At 40.1% G+C, this 21957-nt stretch overlaps 2 protein-coding genes and 1 non-coding gene across 3 annotated transcripts; 2 read left to right on the top strand and 1 right to left on the bottom strand.

Annotated features, from left to right (window-relative positions):
* Positions 1-3900: 3900 nt before the first annotated feature.
* On the top strand, positions 3901-4995 carry LOC115737232 (glycine-rich RNA-binding protein). Its single transcript, XM_030669268.2, has 2 exons — positions 3901-4101; positions 4383-4995. Exons 1-2 carry the CDS (start codon positions 3988-3990, stop codon positions 4785-4787), a joined length of 519 nt encoding a protein of 172 aa, XP_030525128.1. The 5' UTR covers positions 3901-3987; the 3' UTR covers positions 4788-4995.
* Positions 4996-5323: 328 nt separating this feature from the next.
* On the top strand, positions 5324-5479 carry LOC115737265. Its single transcript, XR_004015002.1, has one exon. It is a non-coding gene; the product is annotated as a small nucleolar RNA snoR137 (small nucleolar RNA).
* A 3347-nt stretch (positions 5480-8826) lies between these two features.
* LOC115737255 lies at positions 8827-11798 on the bottom strand. Its single transcript, XM_030669298.2, has 3 exons — positions 11636-11798; positions 9379-9566; positions 8827-9273 (listed from the first exon to the last, which is right to left on the bottom strand). The coding sequence occupies exons 2-3, from the start codon at positions 9562-9564 to the stop codon at positions 9181-9183; spliced, it is 279 nt and encodes a 92-aa protein (XP_030525158.1). The 5' UTR covers positions 9565-9566; positions 11636-11798; the 3' UTR covers positions 8827-9180.
* Positions 11799-21957: the final 10159 nt, after the last annotated feature.

Raw genomic sequence — 21957 nt, forward strand, 5'->3', positions numbered from 1 at the left:
ATACCCCAAACCGGTACTCATGTGATAAATCTACCCCAAGCTATTTTTTGACTACTAAAAATCATAAATCGATAAATTTGTGATAAATTTACCATAAATTAATTTTTTTACCACAAAAAACTCAAACCGGTATACCCGTTACAAATTACCCTTCGTTAAATTGGGTTAATACTTCGTGATACAAATGTGACAAACATAGGGTAAAAATCCTAAACGGGTACACTCATGAACTGTCACGTGTCATCCAACTCAGCAATCTTACGATTAAATTTAACGAAAACTAACGGAGCGTAAATTTGTCACGGATATACCAGTTTGGGATAAATTTGTTACAAACGTATCGGTTCGGGGTTTTTTGTGGTTAACAAATAATTTGTAGTAGATTTATCACATGTGTATCGGTTTGGGGTTTTTCGTGATATTAACCCAACTATTTATGACTAGATTCATACTCTATCCGACTCACCCTTTTGTTAGTCTATTAGAAAACAACCTTACTATAAAACGATGTGATGCACTTTACAATGTCTATGAAGCTTTATTCTTTTATGCTCTCTTGTTTCAACGGAATCGAATAATGCCAATATTAATGTTGGAAATTGGGCCTAACGGTCCCAAGATTAGGGCTGAGCATGGATTCAAAGTAGACCGAGGATCGCGTCGGATCGATCACCAATTTCGGGTTCACGTGGTTGCCGGTTCGATTCCTTTCCTAATTCCAGAAAAGCGGAATCGATGTCGTGTGATTCGGTTCCCAATTTGTAGATAAGAACTGAATCGGGGAATCGACCAATTGGACGGAGAACTTGGAGGAAGCAGCTATTCGATAGCTTTTAACTGTGAGAAATGACACCAGGGTCGGTGGACCTGCCGAAGGAGCTCATCTTCACATTGTTCATTTGTGGGATGCAAGCTCGTCCTTGGATCTGATAAAGGCGTATCATCTTTTATCACCTCCTGTGAATAGTACCAAAATACCAGAAGTGTGGAGAATTTCTGCAAAATCTTTTTATGCTCTTCTGGACATTATTGCACTTCGAGTTCAGTTGGAGGTCCCCAATACAAATTGTTGGATTCTTGAAACTTGTTTTTTTTTTTTTAAATTTTATTTCTTGTCTGTAGAAAAATGTTCATAAATTTATTTTATAGAGTGAATATGCAAGATTTTTTCAGTGGAAGATTAGTAGCAATTATTGCCGAGTCAGTTGTGATTCATCTGCTATTGACAAGTGAAGATTTATATTATAGTTCATTTTTATTTTACTTAAGGATGTAGTTGTATCACGGAAAATTCAAGATTTATAATTTTTTTTTTCAAAAAATAATCTGTTATATCGCTCACAAAACTGAATAAATACAAAATATTTTTTTTATTACCCCCAAAAATAATTAGACATAAACTGTCACAGATAATGAAAACATTTTTCTCTTAACTAATTTTTTTGAGAGATGTAATCAATCATTTTTAAGACTATATTTTCGGAATTTTCGTTGACTAATTTTTTCTAAAAGATGTAACCAATTATTTTTTAAAAAATATCTTTTAAATCTCGAATTTTTCGTAAAACAAACGAAGCCGAACTAAAAATGAAACAAAAAAAAAAAAGGTGAAGAAGAAAATGACGGTGCGATCGCAAAACGACGTTGCGAGAACCATGGACACGGCAACGGGAACTCGACAGGGCGGGGGCATATCCGTGATTTCACCGTTTAGATATTTTCTCCAGAGGGACCCAATAAAAGAAATCTTCAGCGAAAGTAATAACAAGAGGGAACGAAATATGCCCACCAGCCACCAGCACCGCAGCGTCACTTGACCCCCCCGGGCCCACCGAATCCCCACCGCCTCCGGCTCGATTTTTCTCCTTAACCACGGTTAGTGCCTCGTGCGTCTCGTGTGACTCCGGGTCAACTCCGTCGTTGACTCGCCCGGGGGACTCCCGGCCAACTCAGTTGACGGAGCTCCTTCCTTACGTGCGCGCGTTCTTTCCCCCTTTGTCGTCCTGTCTTCCTTTTCTTTTCGTAGCGACGAGTTTGGTGACGAACTCGCTTTGAATTCGGTGGAGGAGACACGGAACGAATTTTTAAATTTTCGGGAACGAGAGATTTCCGACACTAAGTCGCGACTACTCCGTCAATCACTCGAAAATAACGTTATTTTGAAATTATCACTCCACATCTCGTTAAAAATATTAAAAACATCTATTATCGAAAAATACGGCCGTTCACGCTAATCCAAAAACCCGGTATTTTTTTTTATAGCAAATGCAATGCGATATTTCAAACTCAAATGTAGCCAAAAAAAAAAAAGAAGAAGCATAACATATCAATTTACTCTTTTGAGATAAATTGCAATGATACGCTACGACAAAATCGGTATCATTATATGGATGTTCGACATAATTATTGAAAAATTAGCCTTCATTAACGTGTCACGTGCTAAAACTTTACACTTGAGTCTCCATTGTCATAAAATTGCTGTATATCGTAAACTCATCTCACGAAAATTATTCAAATTTTGACTGATTTTCTATTTGTCCGTGTTTAAAATGCTGTCTATGTTTTTCTCCCCTCCATATTATCCATGTGCTAATCTTGCTAGCAATTGAAATCTGCCATACTTACATTCCATTGACAACGAATTTCTTGCTAATTGACTCGGTTCATTAGCCGAGGCCTCGATGGGTTATCACCAAGTCATAATTTGATGAAATGTCAAGATATTAAACGAACAAATTTAATTAGATTATTGTCTATAAATTTGCCTATTAGTTAAAAGAAAATAAGTCGGCGATGATGTCCATAAAATTTGGCCACGATGTTCCGATAACAAATTAAATATTTTCGAGGGTTTATTGTTGTAATTACACTTTTGGCATCAAATCCACCCATTGTGAGCAATTTCTCGCATCAAAACAATCGCCACCGCAACCATAATCTCAAGCTAATTGTTCTTGGTAGCCCAACTGCTAAGCGAGGTAACTAACTTATTTTTTCTACCATTGACCATGAATTCTTATTGATTGACTTGCTTCACCCATCAAAGAACAGCGATAATAATGTTTCTATGGATTTACTTTTCGAGTGGCGTTGAGGTATTTAAGTGACGAGATAAATCAGTTAATTTAAATTAAAGAGGACAAGAAATGTGTCGGGGCCACATAGGTTGTCACCAAACTTATAATTCTTGTCTCTAAATTTGCCCATTACTTGTTTTTTTCATCAGAAATTTGCCTATTAGTTAAAAAGAAGATTCAATTATGAAGTCTCAATAGCATATTAAATATTTTTCAGGCTTTGTTGTTGTAATCTCGCTGTTGGCATCAAATCCCAACTCATTCCTATCATTTCTCGTTTCAAAAGAGTCGCCACAACAATCAGAATCTCATGCTAATGCTTTCGTAACTAACTTATTTTTTCTGTCCTCAATGATAAATTCTTCAATTAATTGACTCACTTCACCTCGTTTGAAAAAGAAATCACCATAAAATCTTTATAAATGTGTTTTTCTAGTAGTGTCGAGATATTTAAGAGACCCGATAAATCAATGAATTTAAATTAAAGAGAGGAGAAGATCCACATTTCGACATTGGGTCATCCATAAAATAGACAATTAGTGGGAAGTTAACTCAGAATGAGCCGTTTGAATCCTTGGATTGGGCTTAGGACTAGGATTAGGTTGACAGCCTTGCAAGTTTCAATTGTCCCTACCCTATGCCTTCCTGTGGCAGGCATGATCCTAGTTCCCACTCATCCATGCATCCACATCCAAACACCCGCGTAACACTAACCATGGTTAGCACCTTAACCACACTGAGCGCAATGCGCACCCCCAACCTTAACCCTAGTTCGACGCCCCGCACCCGCTATAAATACCCGCTCTCCAGCTGGTCAGGCCTTTCATTGCTCTCCACCGGAGGCGTGTAAACCCTAGAAACCGCCTCTCTCTGGCTCTCTCTCTCTCGAAGGGTTCTCTCGATTTCTTCAATGTCTTCCGCAGAGGTTGAGTATAGGTGCTTCGTCGGCGGTCTCGCTTGGGCCACCGACGACCAGTCCCTCGAGAGGGCTTTCAGCCAGTTTGGGGAGATCCTCGAATCGAAGGTCCGTTTGTCGCAGCAGGAGATCCAGATCTGACCGCGATCCGAATCGAATCCCGATCCGTTCCGATCTGATCTGATCTGTTTGTGTTACTTGATACTATGTTCTCTCTGTGTTACTCTTGAAAAAATTTTTGTTACTGTGACTCGAATCGGTACGTCCATCTTCATCTTTTTCGCCAGAGACGGAAGATCGATCGATAACACAGCTTTGTTTTTTCCTTCTCCCCCACGGTGCGCTTTGGTCCCGGATCTGATGCGTACGCCGTTGAATTTTTGTTTCAGGTCATCAACGATCGCGAGACCGGGAGGTCCCGCGGGTTCGGCTTCGTTACCTTCGGCAACGAGAAGGCGATGAGGGACGCGATCGACGGCATGAACGGCCAGAACCTCGACGGGAGGAACATCACCGTCAACGAGGCCCAGTCTCGCTCCGGCGGGGGCGGAGGAGGCGGCGGCGGATTCAGCCGCGGCGGTGGCGGCGGGTACGGTGGCGGCCGCCGCGAAGGAGGCGGTGGGTACAACCGCGGAGGCGGCGGCTACGGAGGCGGCGGTGGCTACGGAGGCGGCGGGTACGGCGGGAGCCGCGACCGCGGGTACGGAGACGGCGGTTACGGCGGCGGCGGTTACGGCGGCGGCTCCAGGTACTCCAGGGGCGGCGGTGCCTCCGAGGGTAACTGGAGGAACTGAACTGAGTTTGTCGGTGCTGTTTTTAATTTTTTTCCCAGTTGGCGCATGTGATCTGAGCCTAGGTGGGTGTGGTGTCGTGGTCTTATGGTGTCGTGGTTTCGTCGTCGTGTTCGAGTTCTCTGCTTTTTTGATCGATGGTTACTAAGCAACCTGTCCTTTGCGCATAGATGTCAAAGCAAATGGAAGTATAGTTCTTCGCTCTCAACAATTTACAGCTTTCCTTCTCCGCCACGATCTTCTCCCTCTTCTCTTCTCCGTCATTGCTGATGCTTTAATTGTGGAGTCGCTTTCGATAGGCGTTGCGTTTCTCTGTGAATACTCTGTGGCGGAGAGACGTGTCAACGGAAGCGTATAGAAAATTTGCAACACCAACCTCCCACTTGCAGACTGTGGTCCCAGTTCATTCGATTGGTCGCAGAATTTTCCTTTGGTTGGATTGTTACATTGTTTTTAGTAGTAGTTGCAAATTGCAAGTTGGGTTCCTGGGCAACCAACTTTTTTTGGTTTTGAATTTTTTTTGTCCTTTTCAAGGCGTTGTTGCTTCCTAATGGTGAACTCCCTCGAATAAAAAAGATGAGGGATGATTCAAGTTTCCGAAGCATAGATGGAACAATTATCATTTGAGTCAGTGTTAAACAGCGTCGGTGTCCTAATTCGAGTTGCGCTGGCGCTACCTGTCTGCTGATATATATTTTTATTACATCTGATTTCTCAAAAGCCTTGCAGAAGTTCGTGGTTTTTTTTTTCCCTCCTTGATGGCTTCGCAAAAACTCTTGGGGGAAGGAGTTTCTTAAATTTTACGGAAATATTGAATCTTTTGTAGGCCCCGCATTGTTTAAGACTGGTAGAGCCTAGCCTGTAACGCAATGACAACGTCGAAGTAAATAATAATAAAAATAGTTAGCGATGTGCGGAATTGGACTTAGCGAAAGGGTATATGCTTTCCAGCATATGCCTAGATAGCGTTGCGTTTTAGGGCGGCGATGTAAAAGTATTATCTCCGTCCTTTTCCGTCTCTGTTATATCAGTTTGATACTGAAGGATATGTTTCGGAGGTCCCCGGTATCTGCGGAGTTGGTGGGATAAGTTGAAAAAACGGGTGCTCCATTCTCAAGTCTTTCCGTGAAATCAAAGCTGAATCTCGATTCCTTTCAATGTATCAAATCAAGTAATTCGAAGTATTTGGTTTGATTGAACTTTCTTGACGAGACGGCGGACTGTTTTTGGTTAATTACGTGGCTATGGGTCGTACACTTTAGGCTGAGTCCTACGTTCGTAAGTCCGGATCCGATCTCGACGTCGTCGTGTAGATTTCGTCCCCTATCAGACCGATTGCTTTGGATATTTAGGGGCCTCCATGTTGTCTCATTATTCGATCCTGGACTTGGGTGAGAGTTGGTTCACGTGACGAGGCCAAATCCTTAAAAAGCCCGAGCTTTTGCGCTTGTGATCAATACGATACAAACTTTCAAATGTTAAACACCCCACCACCCAAAAAAAAAAAGAAGGGGTTCCTACCTTTGACCATGTCGCGGATTTCGTCGATTCTCACAATTAAATCGACGTGCTATGCTGGTGACTATATAGATAACCGAATTAATCATGACAAATCCTAATTTTGTTACAAATAGGCCAATGACATGGCTCGTAGTGAGAATGGGCGTAATTTGTGATATGGGTGTCGTCGTTCTCGTTCCATTGGTGAAATATTTGAGTTTTGGTTTTCTCTGCAAAGGTCGTGCTACTATTGTCTCTGGTGCGAAATGTTAGGCATTTCCTTTCACGTTTGGAGAGGTTTGTGTCCATTTCATCCCATTGCATCCCATCCCACAACATACCTGCACTCATACCCGTCCCACCAATTTGCCACCCGCATAGCTTCATCAAATTTCATTAGCCGCCCTGTATTTACAATGCTTTCTTTCCACAGTTTTTAATGGTACTTGTCGACGGAACCTTGACTGAGTTTAAATGGGTGATACACGTATGAGTTTGAAATTTTTTATGTCATAAAAAATAGTTTAGGGTAAATTTGTCGGCATAATTCGGCATTATTTTTTGTGACTTTTTTCCTTTCAGAAATTGAGTTTGCATCTTCACGAGCAAAAAGACCATCTTACCCCTCACTCAATCACACATGTCAAGAGGAAACTTCTTTCCCCTAACAATTAGACTCGTTAAAGGGGTGGGTCAAGCGAGGTTTGGATCGGGTCCCAAATAGATCCATTTAACTCGTTCATGTATAATTTATTGCAATGCAAAATTAGTTACCCATATACCCAACTTGACCTATATACCCAAAATATACACATATTCAATTCAATTAAGAGAACTTGTTTCTTATAATTTTTAAATATTGCTAAAATATTTCCATCCAAGTTTAATTAACAATATTCGTAATTTTTATAATTCTTTAAAAAAAATCATATTTTTTTATATTTTCTTTTATATTTTCTTTCTTTAATTCTTCCTTCTAACTCTGAGGCTCGCCAGCCGATCCTCAATTTGGAAGCCACATGAGTAGTTGAAGCTAGACTCTCAAATAGGAATTACACCAAACACTTCACATACAACCAAACTATCCTCATCAAGCTCATTGACCACATGCATCAAACCGTCAACTCTACTTTCAGCAAGCAAAATCGCGCATACGCATTACTAGAGCACCACCATTGTTTAAGAGACGGACGACAAAACCAATCAACCCCTCGCGGAGCTACGATTAAGGAATGAGCTCACAGGACCGAAAACCTTGTACCCATCCGTCTAAACCTGAATCCCAACAAGCTCAACCAGTTCTTGGACTACTACCGAATTTGACGACTGCGGTTCCTCTTGGAGCTCCTCATCAAGAACGGATGGTGAAATGAAGAAGAAGAGGATGAACATAAGTGAAGAATTGTGAACAGAAGTAGAGTAAATGGAAGGACGGAGGCAAAATTGGAAATGGGCTTCCTGTTCTTCGCAGGTCCAGAGTGAACGTGTTCTGTCGGTGCAAACCTCGGCCCCCACACGTTCCATGGCGTAGAGCTCTGGCACCAGTAGTAGAGGAGATTCCTCGATTGCTTGGCGACAAGACAAGGAAGTTCGTGCCGTGGACTTTGGAATCACAGTCCCAGCATAGGTTTGCTTGGTCCGACTCGCAGAACATGGCCACGAGGCTGTTGCAGAGCTCACATGACTTCTTCTTCTTCATATCTCTTTGTGGCTCGCTTGCTTGTTTTAGTTTCAGACTTCCAATGAAGAAGAAGATGAACAAGAGTCGCAAAAGCGACGGTTGTAAATTGGTTCATTATTTTGGCCTTTCATTTTGTAAACCCATTATGGCTGGCCTGCGAAATTAGATGTGCCCTATTTATGACCCATTCCAATAATTTTGGATCATTAAAAAGGCTTTGGACCCATTTTGACAGGTCTACTAATCACTCACAAAACAGACCCACTTATCACCCACCTTGCCGTTGTCCACTCCCCGGCCACCTTGGCCACTAGCACCAGAGCCAACGCCACTATCATCACCTCCCCTTCCTCCCTCTCTATTATTGACTCTCGGTTCATCGATTGTAATACTTGCGCACAGTGTGGAAAATGTCTAGATGCGCAACCTCGGTCTAGATTGTACTGGAGGTTGTGATTGTTGTTGTGTGTGAGAGAGAGAAGCTTCAGAGGTCTCTGTGACAGTGGAAGAGCTATGGCGGACGATGGAGCTGAGCAAGGCTACCACCGTCGTGCCATTACTGGAGGTCTGTTGGTGACAGAGGCCGGCAATGACGCCACAGGCCATGAGCAAACTAGTAATGTCAAAGGGCTTTCGAGTTGAACAGGGGGAAAGAGGAGGGTGGGTTTTGGGGGGGGAGGGGGGGATGATGGGATGGCGATTTGAGTTGTGACAAATATTTTCAGGGAAAAATGACAATTTTGCAAATAGAATGACAATGTTATTTGATGTTAGGGGCAACATTCATATACTCAAACGCAAACTTACGGTTTATAGAAATAGAGCAGACAAAAGGGAAACAGGGGTAAGAGTCAATGAAGATCATTGGAATCTTTTCAGATCACTTCATCCTAAACTTGTCAAACATCTTTAAGAGGAAGATAGTGCCAAATCCATGTTCATGATACTTTCAACTTGTACGTATGGTTTTCTCATCACCTAATCATATATCTATCTTGTGGAACAATACTCGCAGAGAGCAGGTTAGTTTGGTTAAAACCATAAAACCCACAATTTCCACAGGCCTACTAATCTGAACTAACCAGACTTCAACTCACAGCAAGACGGGAACAACTAGGAACCCATCACATTTTAAGTGTTGATCACGAAATGTCATTGTGAAAGAAAAAGTGAAGCATCAACAGGGAAATCTATGTCAATAGTCAGGAGTATGTTCTAGTCTGATACTACCGTTTTAAGAGGCAGCGAACTTTCAACTTCCTGGGCAGAGGCGTTCTTCTCTGCAACAATCTTTGACATTCCAAACATCTGTATGAGGAAAACACGGAAATAAGTTGGAGCAAGGGGGAGGAGACTACATGATGCATCAAGAGGGTAATTGCGAAGCTAGAGTGCAATCGAGGAAGATGATACCTTCTGAATTGTCTTTGTGAAACAGCTCTTGTGCTCATCCATGGATGCATTGATGAATTCATCAATGTGATCCGTTATGTCCTCCAAAAAGGTGGCATCATCCTTCTTCTTCTTTCGACATGAAGTTAGAGGCGGTGCAATGGGGGCAGCGGCGGCGGCATTGTCCTGTTTTTCCATCTCACTCATTCCTGAGATAGAAAGTGAATTCATGAGATAGAATAGAAAGTTACTTTACTGGCTAATTCGATGAAAGAGAAACACAAAAAGCATTGTCAGGCACTAAACATATACATATTTTAGTGTGCTACTGCCAGCGTGAGATAACCATAAGACAGCACAAAAGCATTCTTCGAACTACGATAATTTACTACAACAGAAGAGTAGATTGTTCTTTGTGGAATAAAATGGCAAGCGAAGTAAGTACCCCAACACAAACATATAAAGCTGTAAACTTTCAAAGAGCATAACTAAGTATACCAGAAAGTTTAGTTACCGTACATCTTTTTGGATGCACCGTTCTGTCTGATGCACAGATTTGGAGTTCAAAATCAATGACCAAGTGATCACAAAATAACATGACAAAAAGTAACAGACTTTGAGCTTTGAAGTCAAACACAGAAGAGTTAGAGAACCTGAACAAATAAACATCTTCAACAACAGATGACAACTATTGCTTTGCGATTCTTCTAGCAATCAATCAAAAGGATGGGTTAACAAAAGAAAAACTTCCGAGTGGCCAACAACTTATAAAGGAGGCGCCTTGAACATTGCATCTAGGGATAGATAACATGAAGCAATGTTTGTTGCTGAATGCGGAGATGGCTGTCCTATTCAAAGATAGGAACAGACCTTGACATATTGCCTTTTCAGTGTAGTTATGTGGCTACCAAGAAGGGAGACATGCGTTGATTGATCAAGAGGACGAGCATTCAAACAGCAACACTGATATCTTTTGTCCCTTGCTCTTCCAATCGCTAGTTGGTAAAACAATAGAGGTAAATTGAAAAACCAGAACAACAGACACTAAATGCACAGAAAATGGCGAACTTACAAATTCTTGAGATCCCATGGTATCCATTGAATCATTATTCAATTTGAAATGCAGATAGATCAATCATTCATGAACTAACTACTAATTTAGAAATCACTTGATTTCCACCCCCATGTATGCCTCTGATCATATCCCTCCCCACCTCTCTTCCCTCCTCCCGAAAAATATATGGTCGACCATTATAGTACTACGGTTTTCACAGTAGATCTGCATGAGAAACATGGTCCTTCCAACAAAAGCCAAAAATTTCCTCTTCTCTCCCCTTTTTCACGAAGAGAAAAGATACCTTTGATCAAATTGCACAAAATCTAGTTCAACTTCAATACTAAAGTCAACTGAAGCCATAGTGTATTCTTATTGGCATCTTCAGCTGTAAGAGTTGCATGAAAAACCACATTGGAACATCAGAGAAAGAACCTCTGAGACTATACCGTTCCTCGTCGCAAAGAACAAGTCGCTTAAAGACACCAACATATTTCTCCCCGTGATGAGTTCTACAATGATGATAGCATGAAATTTCTGTCTCCCCCTTTAACCTCATTGGTGTTTTGCTTTAGGCAAGAATCACTAAATACCATCTGTCTCCCTCTGCCCTCAATTTTTAAGCCTCATAAGCGACGGATCAAGTACATCTATGCAGTTGTCAAAATGCATCTGCCGCTTGCTCAGATGGGCTCAATCAACATCTCCCATTAACGAACAAACCATGTAAATAATCCCGGTTCTCAACTTCATCTTCTCTCGAGATCATCTATTTCATACCAACATGGGCCACACAGCTCCAATAGCAGCTGCCTATGCACTTATCAGGGATCCATAAAAAACTACAAAAACCCAGAAAAAAGTATCGGATTAGACACGGCCCAAAACATCGCTGACCATCTTACGAGCCAAATTGACTCTCTCTTAATTCTTCCACAGAGTAAAAACTTTCCCATCACTCTCAACCAAACCTACTAGCCGAAGACCAATTGCAAACCCTTATGATACACGAAATCAAGGCCAAATGCTAAGAGTTGGGGCGCCCTGAAAATGTGGGTCTCTTCTAAGGTTTCTCTTCCTGAGAACCCACAAGAAAATAAGCAGCGAGTGGAAACTTTTCTAACGATCGACAATCAACCATACAACCAGCAGATGCATCAATCACAGCCACGCCAAATCAGAAGAAAAACTGGCGAACACACACGACTTTAGGCATGCGCTCACCTGGAAAAGGCAAAACTGAAGGAGAAACTGAGCAGAGAAAGAGGAGTTCATTTAGTTTCGGTGACCTTCGGAGCCAAGCGAGGAAGGTCGTGGTCGAATTCTATGACATCATTTTTACTCGATTGTCACTTAGGGCAATACCCTCAAGATATCCACCAAGCACATTTATACTGCCCGTATCGGTAAAACAACAGTTAGGGTGTCAATATTTATGTACGTCATTTACTTTGATATTAATTTTCTTTTTGATTACTTAAATACAAAATTTTTTTAAACGGTTATTTAAGTCCCAACTCTGGTGACCTTCGTTGAAAATCATATGTATCATCTATGTGGCTCGCCGAGGATCCTAGTAAGCAAAAAAATAAATTTAAAATCAATAAAATTTCATGTAATATTAAAAAACTTAAAAACTAAAAAAACAGGGAAGCAATTGCAACGGCGAGGGCTATCGCTACATCCCGGCCACCCCCTCGAGGTTTCGCCGGGGTCGGGGAGGCCCGGCCATGGCCGGCCTTGCAATCCCATGGTGAGGCCGGCCTCACCCGGCGACGGCTCGGCCGACGAGGATAGCCTAGCCGACCATAGCGAGACCTTGGTAGGGTCACCGGGGCTCTGCGAACCCCCTCGACTTGCGAGGCCGGCCTCACCTAGCTATAGCTCGATGGGCGAGGTCGGCCTTGTCGACTACGGCGAGACCTTGGCAAGGTCGCTAGGGCTTTGCGACCCCCCTTGGCCATTCCCCACCATTGACGGCCATTCTGGGCGAGGTCGGCCTTGCCGTGGGTTTGTGAAGGCGATCACGGGTCGCCGAGGCCTCGGCGAACCCCATCGGCTAGTTCCTACCCTTGTCGGCAATAGCCGGCGATGGTAGGGCGGCGGCGAGGGCTAACTTCTACTTCCCTTATTATTATTATTATTATTATTATTATTATTATTATTATTATTTAGGTTATTTTTTCGTTTAATTTTAATTTTGAAAAAAATAAACTATTTTTAAGTTGAACAGTCCATGTGGACGGCACGTGGGTTGATTTTTTTTTCAAATTGCCATGTAATATTAAAAAATTAATAAAAAATGCCATGTGTCTTGTTTGGAAGGAATTGTCACTTAAGTAATCGTTTTTTTCGGAATTAACACTCAAAGGATCGTTTTTTTTTCAATTTGGCACTTAAACAATCTAAAAAAATATTAATAATAAAGTGAGCGCTGTACACAAATATTGGCACTCCAGATGTCTTTTTGCCCATTTATATCAAATTATCTTTCATTTTAGAGAAAAATCAAGGATCTTTTATTAAAAAGAAAAAATAGTTTGAGACAAATGGCGATTTTGAATTTTTGAGATAAAAATTAGCTTGTGGTAAGCTTATCATGAGAGGTATTAACTATTTATTTTTGAGGTAATGATATTAGTAGTCCTTAAACTTTTGCTTATTGTTCAATTCATTCTTGAACTAATTTTTTTTATGTAATGCCGTCCCTAAACTTATGAAAAATGATTCAATGTGATCTTTCCATTAAATTCACAAAATCTACTAGATGTAGATGGCATATTCCGACTATAGTTTTCCTCAATTTCTTCCTCACACTTTGTTTTTTTTTTTCAATTTAGTCCCTGCATTATTTTTTATTCTCTGTCAATTGCACCAATGAAAAATCTAGGTTTAATCCCAATGAAAAATGTGTATCAATTATGTCACGAAATTAAAATTCAAAAATAACAAATTAATTTAATAGGTTGCATATATCAAAATGTTTACTTGTGTTCAAATTGTGTAAGCATTTCTAAGTGTAACTAAAATGTCATGTTAGCATAAGGAGCATTTTAAATTGATATTCTAAACTTACCTAAGTGCGTCATAAACACGTAAAAAGGTGAGTTTATACTTGACTTGTTTATTATTTATTATGAGTAAAATTGAACGAACAAGTTAACAAGTGTCGTGTGTACGTCTTGTCAAGTTAAAAAATAACTAGTTTAGAAATGAATCGAACAATGAGGAATTTTGTTTTTTGATCGGAAACAATGAGGAAAATTTCAAAGACTACATTTTCCTTGGAAAGTTTCAAAAATCATTTCCAATTTTTTTTCTTGATGTCAATTCGCATCATCAATTTTGGAAATCCACAATTTACAACTTCAAACCAAATCCACAGTCTAAGGATATTTTGGGTGTGTCTGGTTCGGTTTTGGAAATAGATTTTGAGGAAATACAAATACCTTCAATCTAAAGGGTTTTGGAGAAATGCAAATTATGTTTGATAAAAAATGCTTTGAAAAGTAACTATGGGCTAATGAGTATTTGTGAAAAAAAAATTTGCAAGGGTCTTTGCTAAAATATTTTTTTAAATAAACAAATGAAAATGAAGCGGCGGTCATCGGCCGAGGCCACTAGGAGTCGCGAGACCCCATCGAGGTTAGCCACGGGGTTTCATTTTTTAAATATTTTTTAACTAAAAAAAATAATGTAGCATAGAATATGAGGGGCAAAACCGAAATTTGAAAGAATTGGTGAGGGTAATTTTGGAAGAAAGAAACACTAGGCCAGCATTTGGCTAAATGTTGATCCTTGCTAGCATTGAGATTTCGGCCTTCCCAAGGCTAGCATTTGGCGAAATGTTGTCTTAGCGGCATTGAGCTTTCAGCCTTCCAAAGGCTAACATTTGGCTAAATGCTCCTTGAAAAAACTTGCAAGTACCCCAGCATTTTCTTAATGGGCTTTAGGACTTCAATGTTGCTTGAGAAAGCTGAACCAAATGTGCATGCTTCGTTTTGTAGTTTATTGTTTTTGGTTTTTGATTATATTCTTCTATTATAGTTTTACTAGCATCTTTTGCTTTAATTTTGTGAATATATACGTATTAAATTGTATCTAAAAAAACAATCAAGGTACCGTTATAGATAAAATTTAGATGGCGCCACTTGTGCTAGATAAAAAAATTGGTAACGATTCCCTTATTTTTTTTTTATTAATTTACAGTTGCGGATCACATCAATTATAGGGACAATTATCTAAAAAGTCCTAAACCTATTATATTTGTGTCAATTTAGGTCTAAATCTTTTACGTGTGTCTATTTAGTCTTAAATTCACATTTTTGCCATTTCAATCCATTTGACCAATGTTTGGCCATAATTCGCTTATGTGGACGTTGGCCATTAGACGTAACATGTCCATCACCGACGTGAATATTTGTTAAAAACATTTCAAATTTTCTCTTTTTTTCTTTTCTTTCGTTTACTTTTTATATTACCAATAGTCGGCAAGGATCGCCGACTAGCTCTCGCCGGCACTAGGCTAGGGGACTGCGACCCTCGTAGGCAATCGCGAGCCTCGCAGGCACTCGCGAGGGCTGCAATGCCCTCGCTACGGCCGATGAGGGCATGGGGAGGGCTGCGATGCCCTTGCCCGATCTAGGCAAGGCCACGATGCCTGGAACAGGCAAGGGCGTCCCGGCCCTCGCCCGTGGCCAATACGTGACCAGTGAGGGTTCCTTGATAAAATTAAAATTTTTTACGTCAGCATTGGCGATGTCATTTTACGTAAGTAATTTCCGGTCAAAATTAGCTGGATATACTCAATTGAAAAAATATGAAAATATTTATAATTAAATTGACATAGTGAAATTGTTTAAGACTGAATCGGCATAAATACAATAAATTTATAATTTTTTCGATAAATTTCCCTCGATATTTCCTGTCGACAGCCCCTTTTAGGTTGCTTCACATATGGGCCTGAATGTGCTTGTGGGGCAGATGAAATTATGTCGAAAGGATAAGGTTCACGCAACATGACGAGGGATATGTCCCGAAATTAAACATGGTCGTCCCACTTCTTGAGCTTTAAAAGACATGAAATTTACAAACGATACACTATCTTCGGAAAAAAATATGGTCAAATGCAACAACTCATCAAAACCCCAAATCATTACCCCCCCAAAACAAAACCACAAAAAAAAAAAAAAACTTGACCAAAATCTTTTATAATTAGGTTTTTACTGCACCGAAGGGTATTGAAGCAACAAGTCAAATAGCAAATTATGGGCATGTTATAATGTAAAATCTTCGAAAAATGACACAAATGATCCTTGAATTTTGGCCCAATGTGCATTGTGGTCCCTGAAATTTCAATTTGTTCAATGTGATCTTTGAACTTTTGAAGCGGGTTTAACTTAGTTTCTGAACTATAGAAAATTATTCAAAGTCGTTCATGAGCTTGAATTAATGGAAGGACTGCATTAAACTTTTTTTTTATTTTATATTTTAGGGATTAAGTTGAAAGTGTTTCAAAAGTTTAGAGACCACATTGCAGATTGAATTAAAGTTTGAAAACTATATTGATCAAATTAAAAGTTTAAAAATGACATTGCACATAGGATCAAAGGAACTATTTGTGTCGTTTTCCCTAAAATCTTCCAGAAATTAGTACGAAGATAACACATCAAGCGGGTCATTCACGAGCTAATCATTTAGAGATTCAATTTCCATGTAGATTTAGGGGTTGTCCAAAAAGTACTTAACTTATTGCACATTTGGCCAATTTAGTCCCAAACTTTTCAATTGTGCCAATTGAATCATAAATCTTTTTATGTTTATGCCAACTAAGTCCATCCGGTTAATTTTGATCGAAAAATGCTGAAGTGGCGATCCGGTCGGTCTTGATTGTTCCATATGACTTACTAGCGTCGACATGGACAACTTTTTTATAACATTTTTTCTTTTTTTCTTGTTCCTATTTTTTTCCTTCCTTTACGTTGGTGGCCGGCTTCAGGTGATGGCTAGCCACCGATAATCGCCAGAGAGGGTTGGATGAGGTTGCCCTTGACGACCACGATTAGGAGTTGGTTGGCCTCACTTGGATGGGGTTCACCCTCGCGTAGTACTGATTGAGGGTTGCCAGCCTTTGCCTATGGTCGGCGATCTTTGCTAGCACTCAGCAAAGAAAAGCAAAGAAAAGAAAAGAACTATAAAAATTAAAAAAATCGAAAGTTAATTAAAATGTATAGGCCAGCTTAGATCATGCCACGTAGGACGATAGGCATCCACATCAGCAATTTCATGGTACATGGTGCAAAATCATACATTAAAAGGTTTTCTTTAAAAGAAATTAAAAATACATTTTTAATTAGTAGAAGGAAATTTCAAGTGATAATATTTGTGTACGGCGCTCACTTTGATGCCAAAATTTTTCACCACCTCACTTAAATGCCAAATCGTAGAAAAAGCGATTACTTAAGTGCCAACGATGAGAGATTCTAGCTAAAATAAATACGTTGCATTTTTATTTTAAAAAATTTAGTGACATGTCATTTTTTATCCAAACAATTTAGTAACATGGCTTTTTTAAATAAAAATCAATTCTACGTGTGCAAAGAGAATGACGTCGCTTGGTCGATTTGGCACTTAAGTTATCATATTTTACAACTTATGGCACTTTTGTGATCACTTTCAGAAAAACTTGGTACTCAAACGATCATAATTTACAACTTACGGCACTAAAAAATCACTCCGTGAAATTGGCTAAATGATGTCGTTTGTGCTTTGGAAGCCGACAAGGATTTTCAACGAGCCACATAGGATTAGTTAATTAATAAAAAATTATCACGTATGATTTTCGGCCAAGCTCATCGGAATTGGCACTAAAATAACTATCTTTCAAAAAAATTGGCATTTATAAAAAAAATAGTGGCATTAAAGTGAGCGCCGTATATAAATATTGACACTTAAGGTGCCATTCTGCCCTTTTTAATTCTTTTAAAAGAAAGCATATGATAGCACAAAAATGACTAAGCCATCGATACACGGCCATGTGCAAAAAAAAAAAAAAAAAAAATCGATACACGGCCATAACAACAAGTTTCGCTAGGCACATGACTAATCCCTGGGAATAAAAGTGACATCGACACTTGTGCTAATCAATAATTAATTACTGACCTGTGACGACGACGAATGATCAAAGACAATTGGTAAACGTATCGATCGGTGGGAATGAGTAAGTCAGCAGAAGATCGAGAAGAAAGTGGACAAGATAAAAAAATACGGTTACAAGTTCAGAGCCACAAAAGGACGAAGTGATTGCAATCGTAGGGCAAACGACAGGCGGTATTGGAGGAGAAGCCGCTTTGGAGCAAGATCATGGCATCGTGACAACATGGATCCAAGTATTGGAAACCGCTCAGGAGCAGTAACAAGAAAATCACTATAAAAATCATTGCCTGTCACTGGAGAACCCCTACGCAAATCAAGCGAATTTACTATCTTCCAGTATCTTTACTATATTGCATTCTATCCCTATTTTTTCAGATTCATGTCATCGATTAAATTCGGCGTATTTCTTAGCTATTGTAGTTTTCAGATTCACATCGTCTTTAAATTCTGGCATAGTTTGTTTACATAAGTCCTATTATGAAGTTTGTATTTTCCATGCCTTGTCGTTGATTAAATTCTGGCTCAGCTTGTGTCTGCATAATCCTACTGAAATTCAAGTTGATGATTTTGCTGTTTGCCTGGATATTTCCTGTCCGGAGTCTCCACAAAACTTGTTTCCTTTTAATTAAAAGCCGAAAAATAATTTTCGGTGAAAGATATTCGACGAAACTACATGACACAAAACGTATTTTTCTTGAATAACAAACTTATTAAATTAAAAAAATAAATACTTGAATTTCTTTCTATTATGTAACATATATAATGTATGTATATACAGTATATGTATTTCATACTGTTAACACCAAAATAATAAGTCCTGAAGGGGTGTCATCGTCAATACATCTTGAAGTCGGTAAATCAAGAGCAACAAATGATTTTTCGAAATTCGATAAGTTGGCCGTAATATGCTGAAAGTTGCAAGAACCCGACATTCGGGAAGTGGGTAGCAAGGTCATTAAGTCCAAGATTCGGTAAGTGGTCATGATTCGGGAACTTCCCGAAAATCATAGAAGGTCAACGATGGAGGGGTGCAGGCATAAAGAGGGCCATGGAATAGCTAAGTTAGCCACGTCAATGGGAAGTTACAAGCGGGAAACGAAAGTAATGGGCACGAACAAATCATGGGAGGTTATTCAAAACGATTCAAATTCAAAGTCATTATGGCAGTTGAAGATCAAATTTTGGCGGACAAAAGCAGTGAAGAACATGGGCAAAAAGGGGTAGTTATTGAAGGAGCCAAGATTAAAGATTTGAAAACACAAAGATAACTAAGCGAGTAATTACGGGGTGAAAGGAGATACAAATATCAAGAAGACAGAGGAGAACAACAAGATGAACACATATATAAAAACACTCAATTTCCTCTCTGAGTTTAACTTTTGTCTCACTTTAAGTTCTTGCACTTTCAATTCTAGTAGCCAAGTTTATTTCCTAGTCATGTACTGCTTTCTTAGGAGTACCGTAACTTAACTCTGACCTTTGTTGATCTCAAGTCCACTTTCAATCCATCTATTTCAAACCCATTTTCACACCTTCTCTTTGTGATCTGTTCTTCATCGGATACCTCCTCGAGAATTGAACCGTAGAACCTTCTTAATAAAAATCGAAGAACGAATTGAGGTGAAAGATTTTCATTGTTGCAAAATGAGCAAACATCTTTTTGGCACGCCCGTTGGGACTATCGTGGTGAGATTTGGAGAAATGGTGAGAACTATGAATCAACCAGGAAGAGCACAAGTTGACAAAGTCAACAATCCGGATGATGGTGCACGTTCAGAGCACTTAGTGGCTAATCATGCTGAAGAGGTACCCCATCGCAATGCCGATATTCCACGGCGGTTAATTGGAGAACAGACTCGTACTTTAGCAAGCGATGCTACATTGGTGGCTACGATGAAGAAGATGTTTGAGAAACAGCAAAACGAACTCACCAATTACATGGTGCGACATGTAACCGACGTGATAAGGCCTATGGTGGTCAACGCCATAAACGAGGTAATATCGCATCCTAGTTCGTCTTCTCAAGTTCCACCTTTTTATGTGAATTCTCCGGGTACTATGCCATTTCCTCTAACATCGGGACCTCCCATTGTTGGATATAATGATAGTGGGGGACAGAATCTACAACCCTTTGTGAGAATTGTACCAAGGCCAAAGAATCCAACACCAACAAACCTAATGAATGGAGTGAACGGTTATAATTTCCCTCAAACCGGCCCCATTGAAGTTAATGTGGTCAACCCCTTTGTTCCAAATCCACTGCTAGCACCGAATGTACCAAATATGGGGCCTATGAAATCTCATGCAGCCCAACCATATCCACCGATGAGAAGGAATCCTTTGTATAGGCCAGGGCCACTAATTAACTTCAATGTGGAACATCAAGGGATAGATAGACCCCAACCGGTTAACTCTAGGGGGCAAGATCCTTGGATAGGCCAACAGAACTTGAGGCTATGGAATACGGACGCGGTGGGCAAGTTGGTGCAACAATTGGGGGTAGAAAGAGGTGCTCCAAGACTTGTGTATAGGAAGCCACATCTCGATTGGGTTGACAATATCCTATACCCGAGGGGTTTCAAGACACCGGACTTTGGTGTGTTCACGGGAGAGGAAGATCGATCAACAGTGGAGCATGTAGGCTGTTTTCTAGCACAATGTGGGGAGGCTGGAACCAATGAATATCTAAGGTTGAGGCTGTTCCTATTGTCCTTATAAAAAACAACATTCACTTGGTATACCAATTTGCATGCAAACTCTATTCAAACATGAACTGAGATGGAAAGATAGTTCCATTCTCAATTTTACCGATCGGTACCAGAGGTGACATGGCTGATTTGGCAAGGATGTAACGGTACAACACCAAGACAGCTGATCGGTTTATTGCTCGTTTCAAGAAATCCAGGAACATGTGTTTGGCTTCTCTTACCAAGAGAGAATTCATTGGTTTAGCCTTCAATGGGTTAAAGTTTAATTTGAGGGAAAGGTTCGATGGACAATCCTTTGATGATCTTTTTCAATTAATCGCTTGAGTTTCCAAGTATGAGCATTTGTTGAAAGAAAGAGACAAGAAGCCGATGAAGGACAATCGGTAGATAGTGACTCTTGCGGAAAGTACCGAGTTCAAGGATTACGCTAAAGAAGAGAATAAGAAAGCGATTACAACTATGGTATTGTAAAAACCTTATGTTTATCCAGCTCTTAAACCGACAAGAGTCGGATACGTCTTAAAGTTTAAAGCTAAGGAGATAAACAACTACTCTTTTGACATCTTTAAATTGGATGCGATATTTGACTTGTTGCTGAAAGATGGCCTAACCAAATTGGTTGAAGGTCAAGTAATCCCATTTAAAGAGAAGTTGGTTGACAAGAGGTACTGCAAGTGGCATCATTCTATGACCCATGATATCGTGAATTGCATTGTCTTTAGAAAGACAATCCAAGAGGCAATTCGGCAAGGCAAGATTAAGGTTGCTGAAAACAAAGGCAAAGCTGCAATGGAGGTAGACACGGATCCGTTCTCGAAGATGACATGCATGATTAATATCCATGAGCCATCTAGATATGAGGAGATGGGACTTTGTACTCGTTGTCACCAAGAGTTGATAAATAGGAATCGGGATGTTCCAAGGTTTCAATTTATGAGAGGAACAAGAGGAAGATACAGATTGGAATCGTTCGTTCGCAAAGACAGTAGACCACGGATAAGGTCCGAGATAGTATCAACTAGGCATTCTTCTGTTTAATCAAGAAAGAAAGAAGCCCAACCAAGACAGCTAGTGCTAGTGCTTGAAGGGAAAGATATCGATGATCGGGCTGATAGGAAGGAGGTTTACCCTAAGCTACCAAAACAAGTTCTTCTAGCCCAAGAAATCGAAAGGCGAGCTCACAAAGAAGAGAAAACCCCATGAAAGCCTGAGAAGAAGAAGAGTTTGTAGCAACGTTATAAAGAATGAGATCCCATAGTAGGCCTGTTGGGAGAGTCTAGTGGGAAGTTTGATTATGTTGTGTACTATGGGGATACATTCGATTATCCACCCCCGTCACTGCCAGTTGAACCAACGGGTTGGGGAGATGAGTCCGATGTTCCACCACCAAATCCAGTTCCACAAAACATATAGAAGAAGAGGACGGTTAAGGTTCCACACAACCCTCATGAAGAGAAATGGTCAGTAACTAGGCCACCTGGTTAAGCGTCTTACCGAACCATTAAAAGACACTTTCGGCGAATGAAAGGCGGACGGAGGAATTTCGGGAACAACCAAACATGAGGCATGACATTACAAAATTCAACATCCAGGCCTTATAGTAGAAAAGACAATTGGGTTTGGAGACGTAGTTCTATTGAGAAGGAACCCACTAAGGCGGAGAGAGTTACCTCCACATATGAT

The sequence above is a fragment of the Rhodamnia argentea genome, chromosome 5 (genome assembly GCF_020921035.1).
Source record: "Rhodamnia argentea isolate NSW1041297 chromosome 5, ASM2092103v1, whole genome shotgun sequence".
NCBI classification, from domain to species: domain Eukaryota; kingdom Viridiplantae; phylum Streptophyta; class Magnoliopsida; order Myrtales; family Myrtaceae; genus Rhodamnia; species Rhodamnia argentea.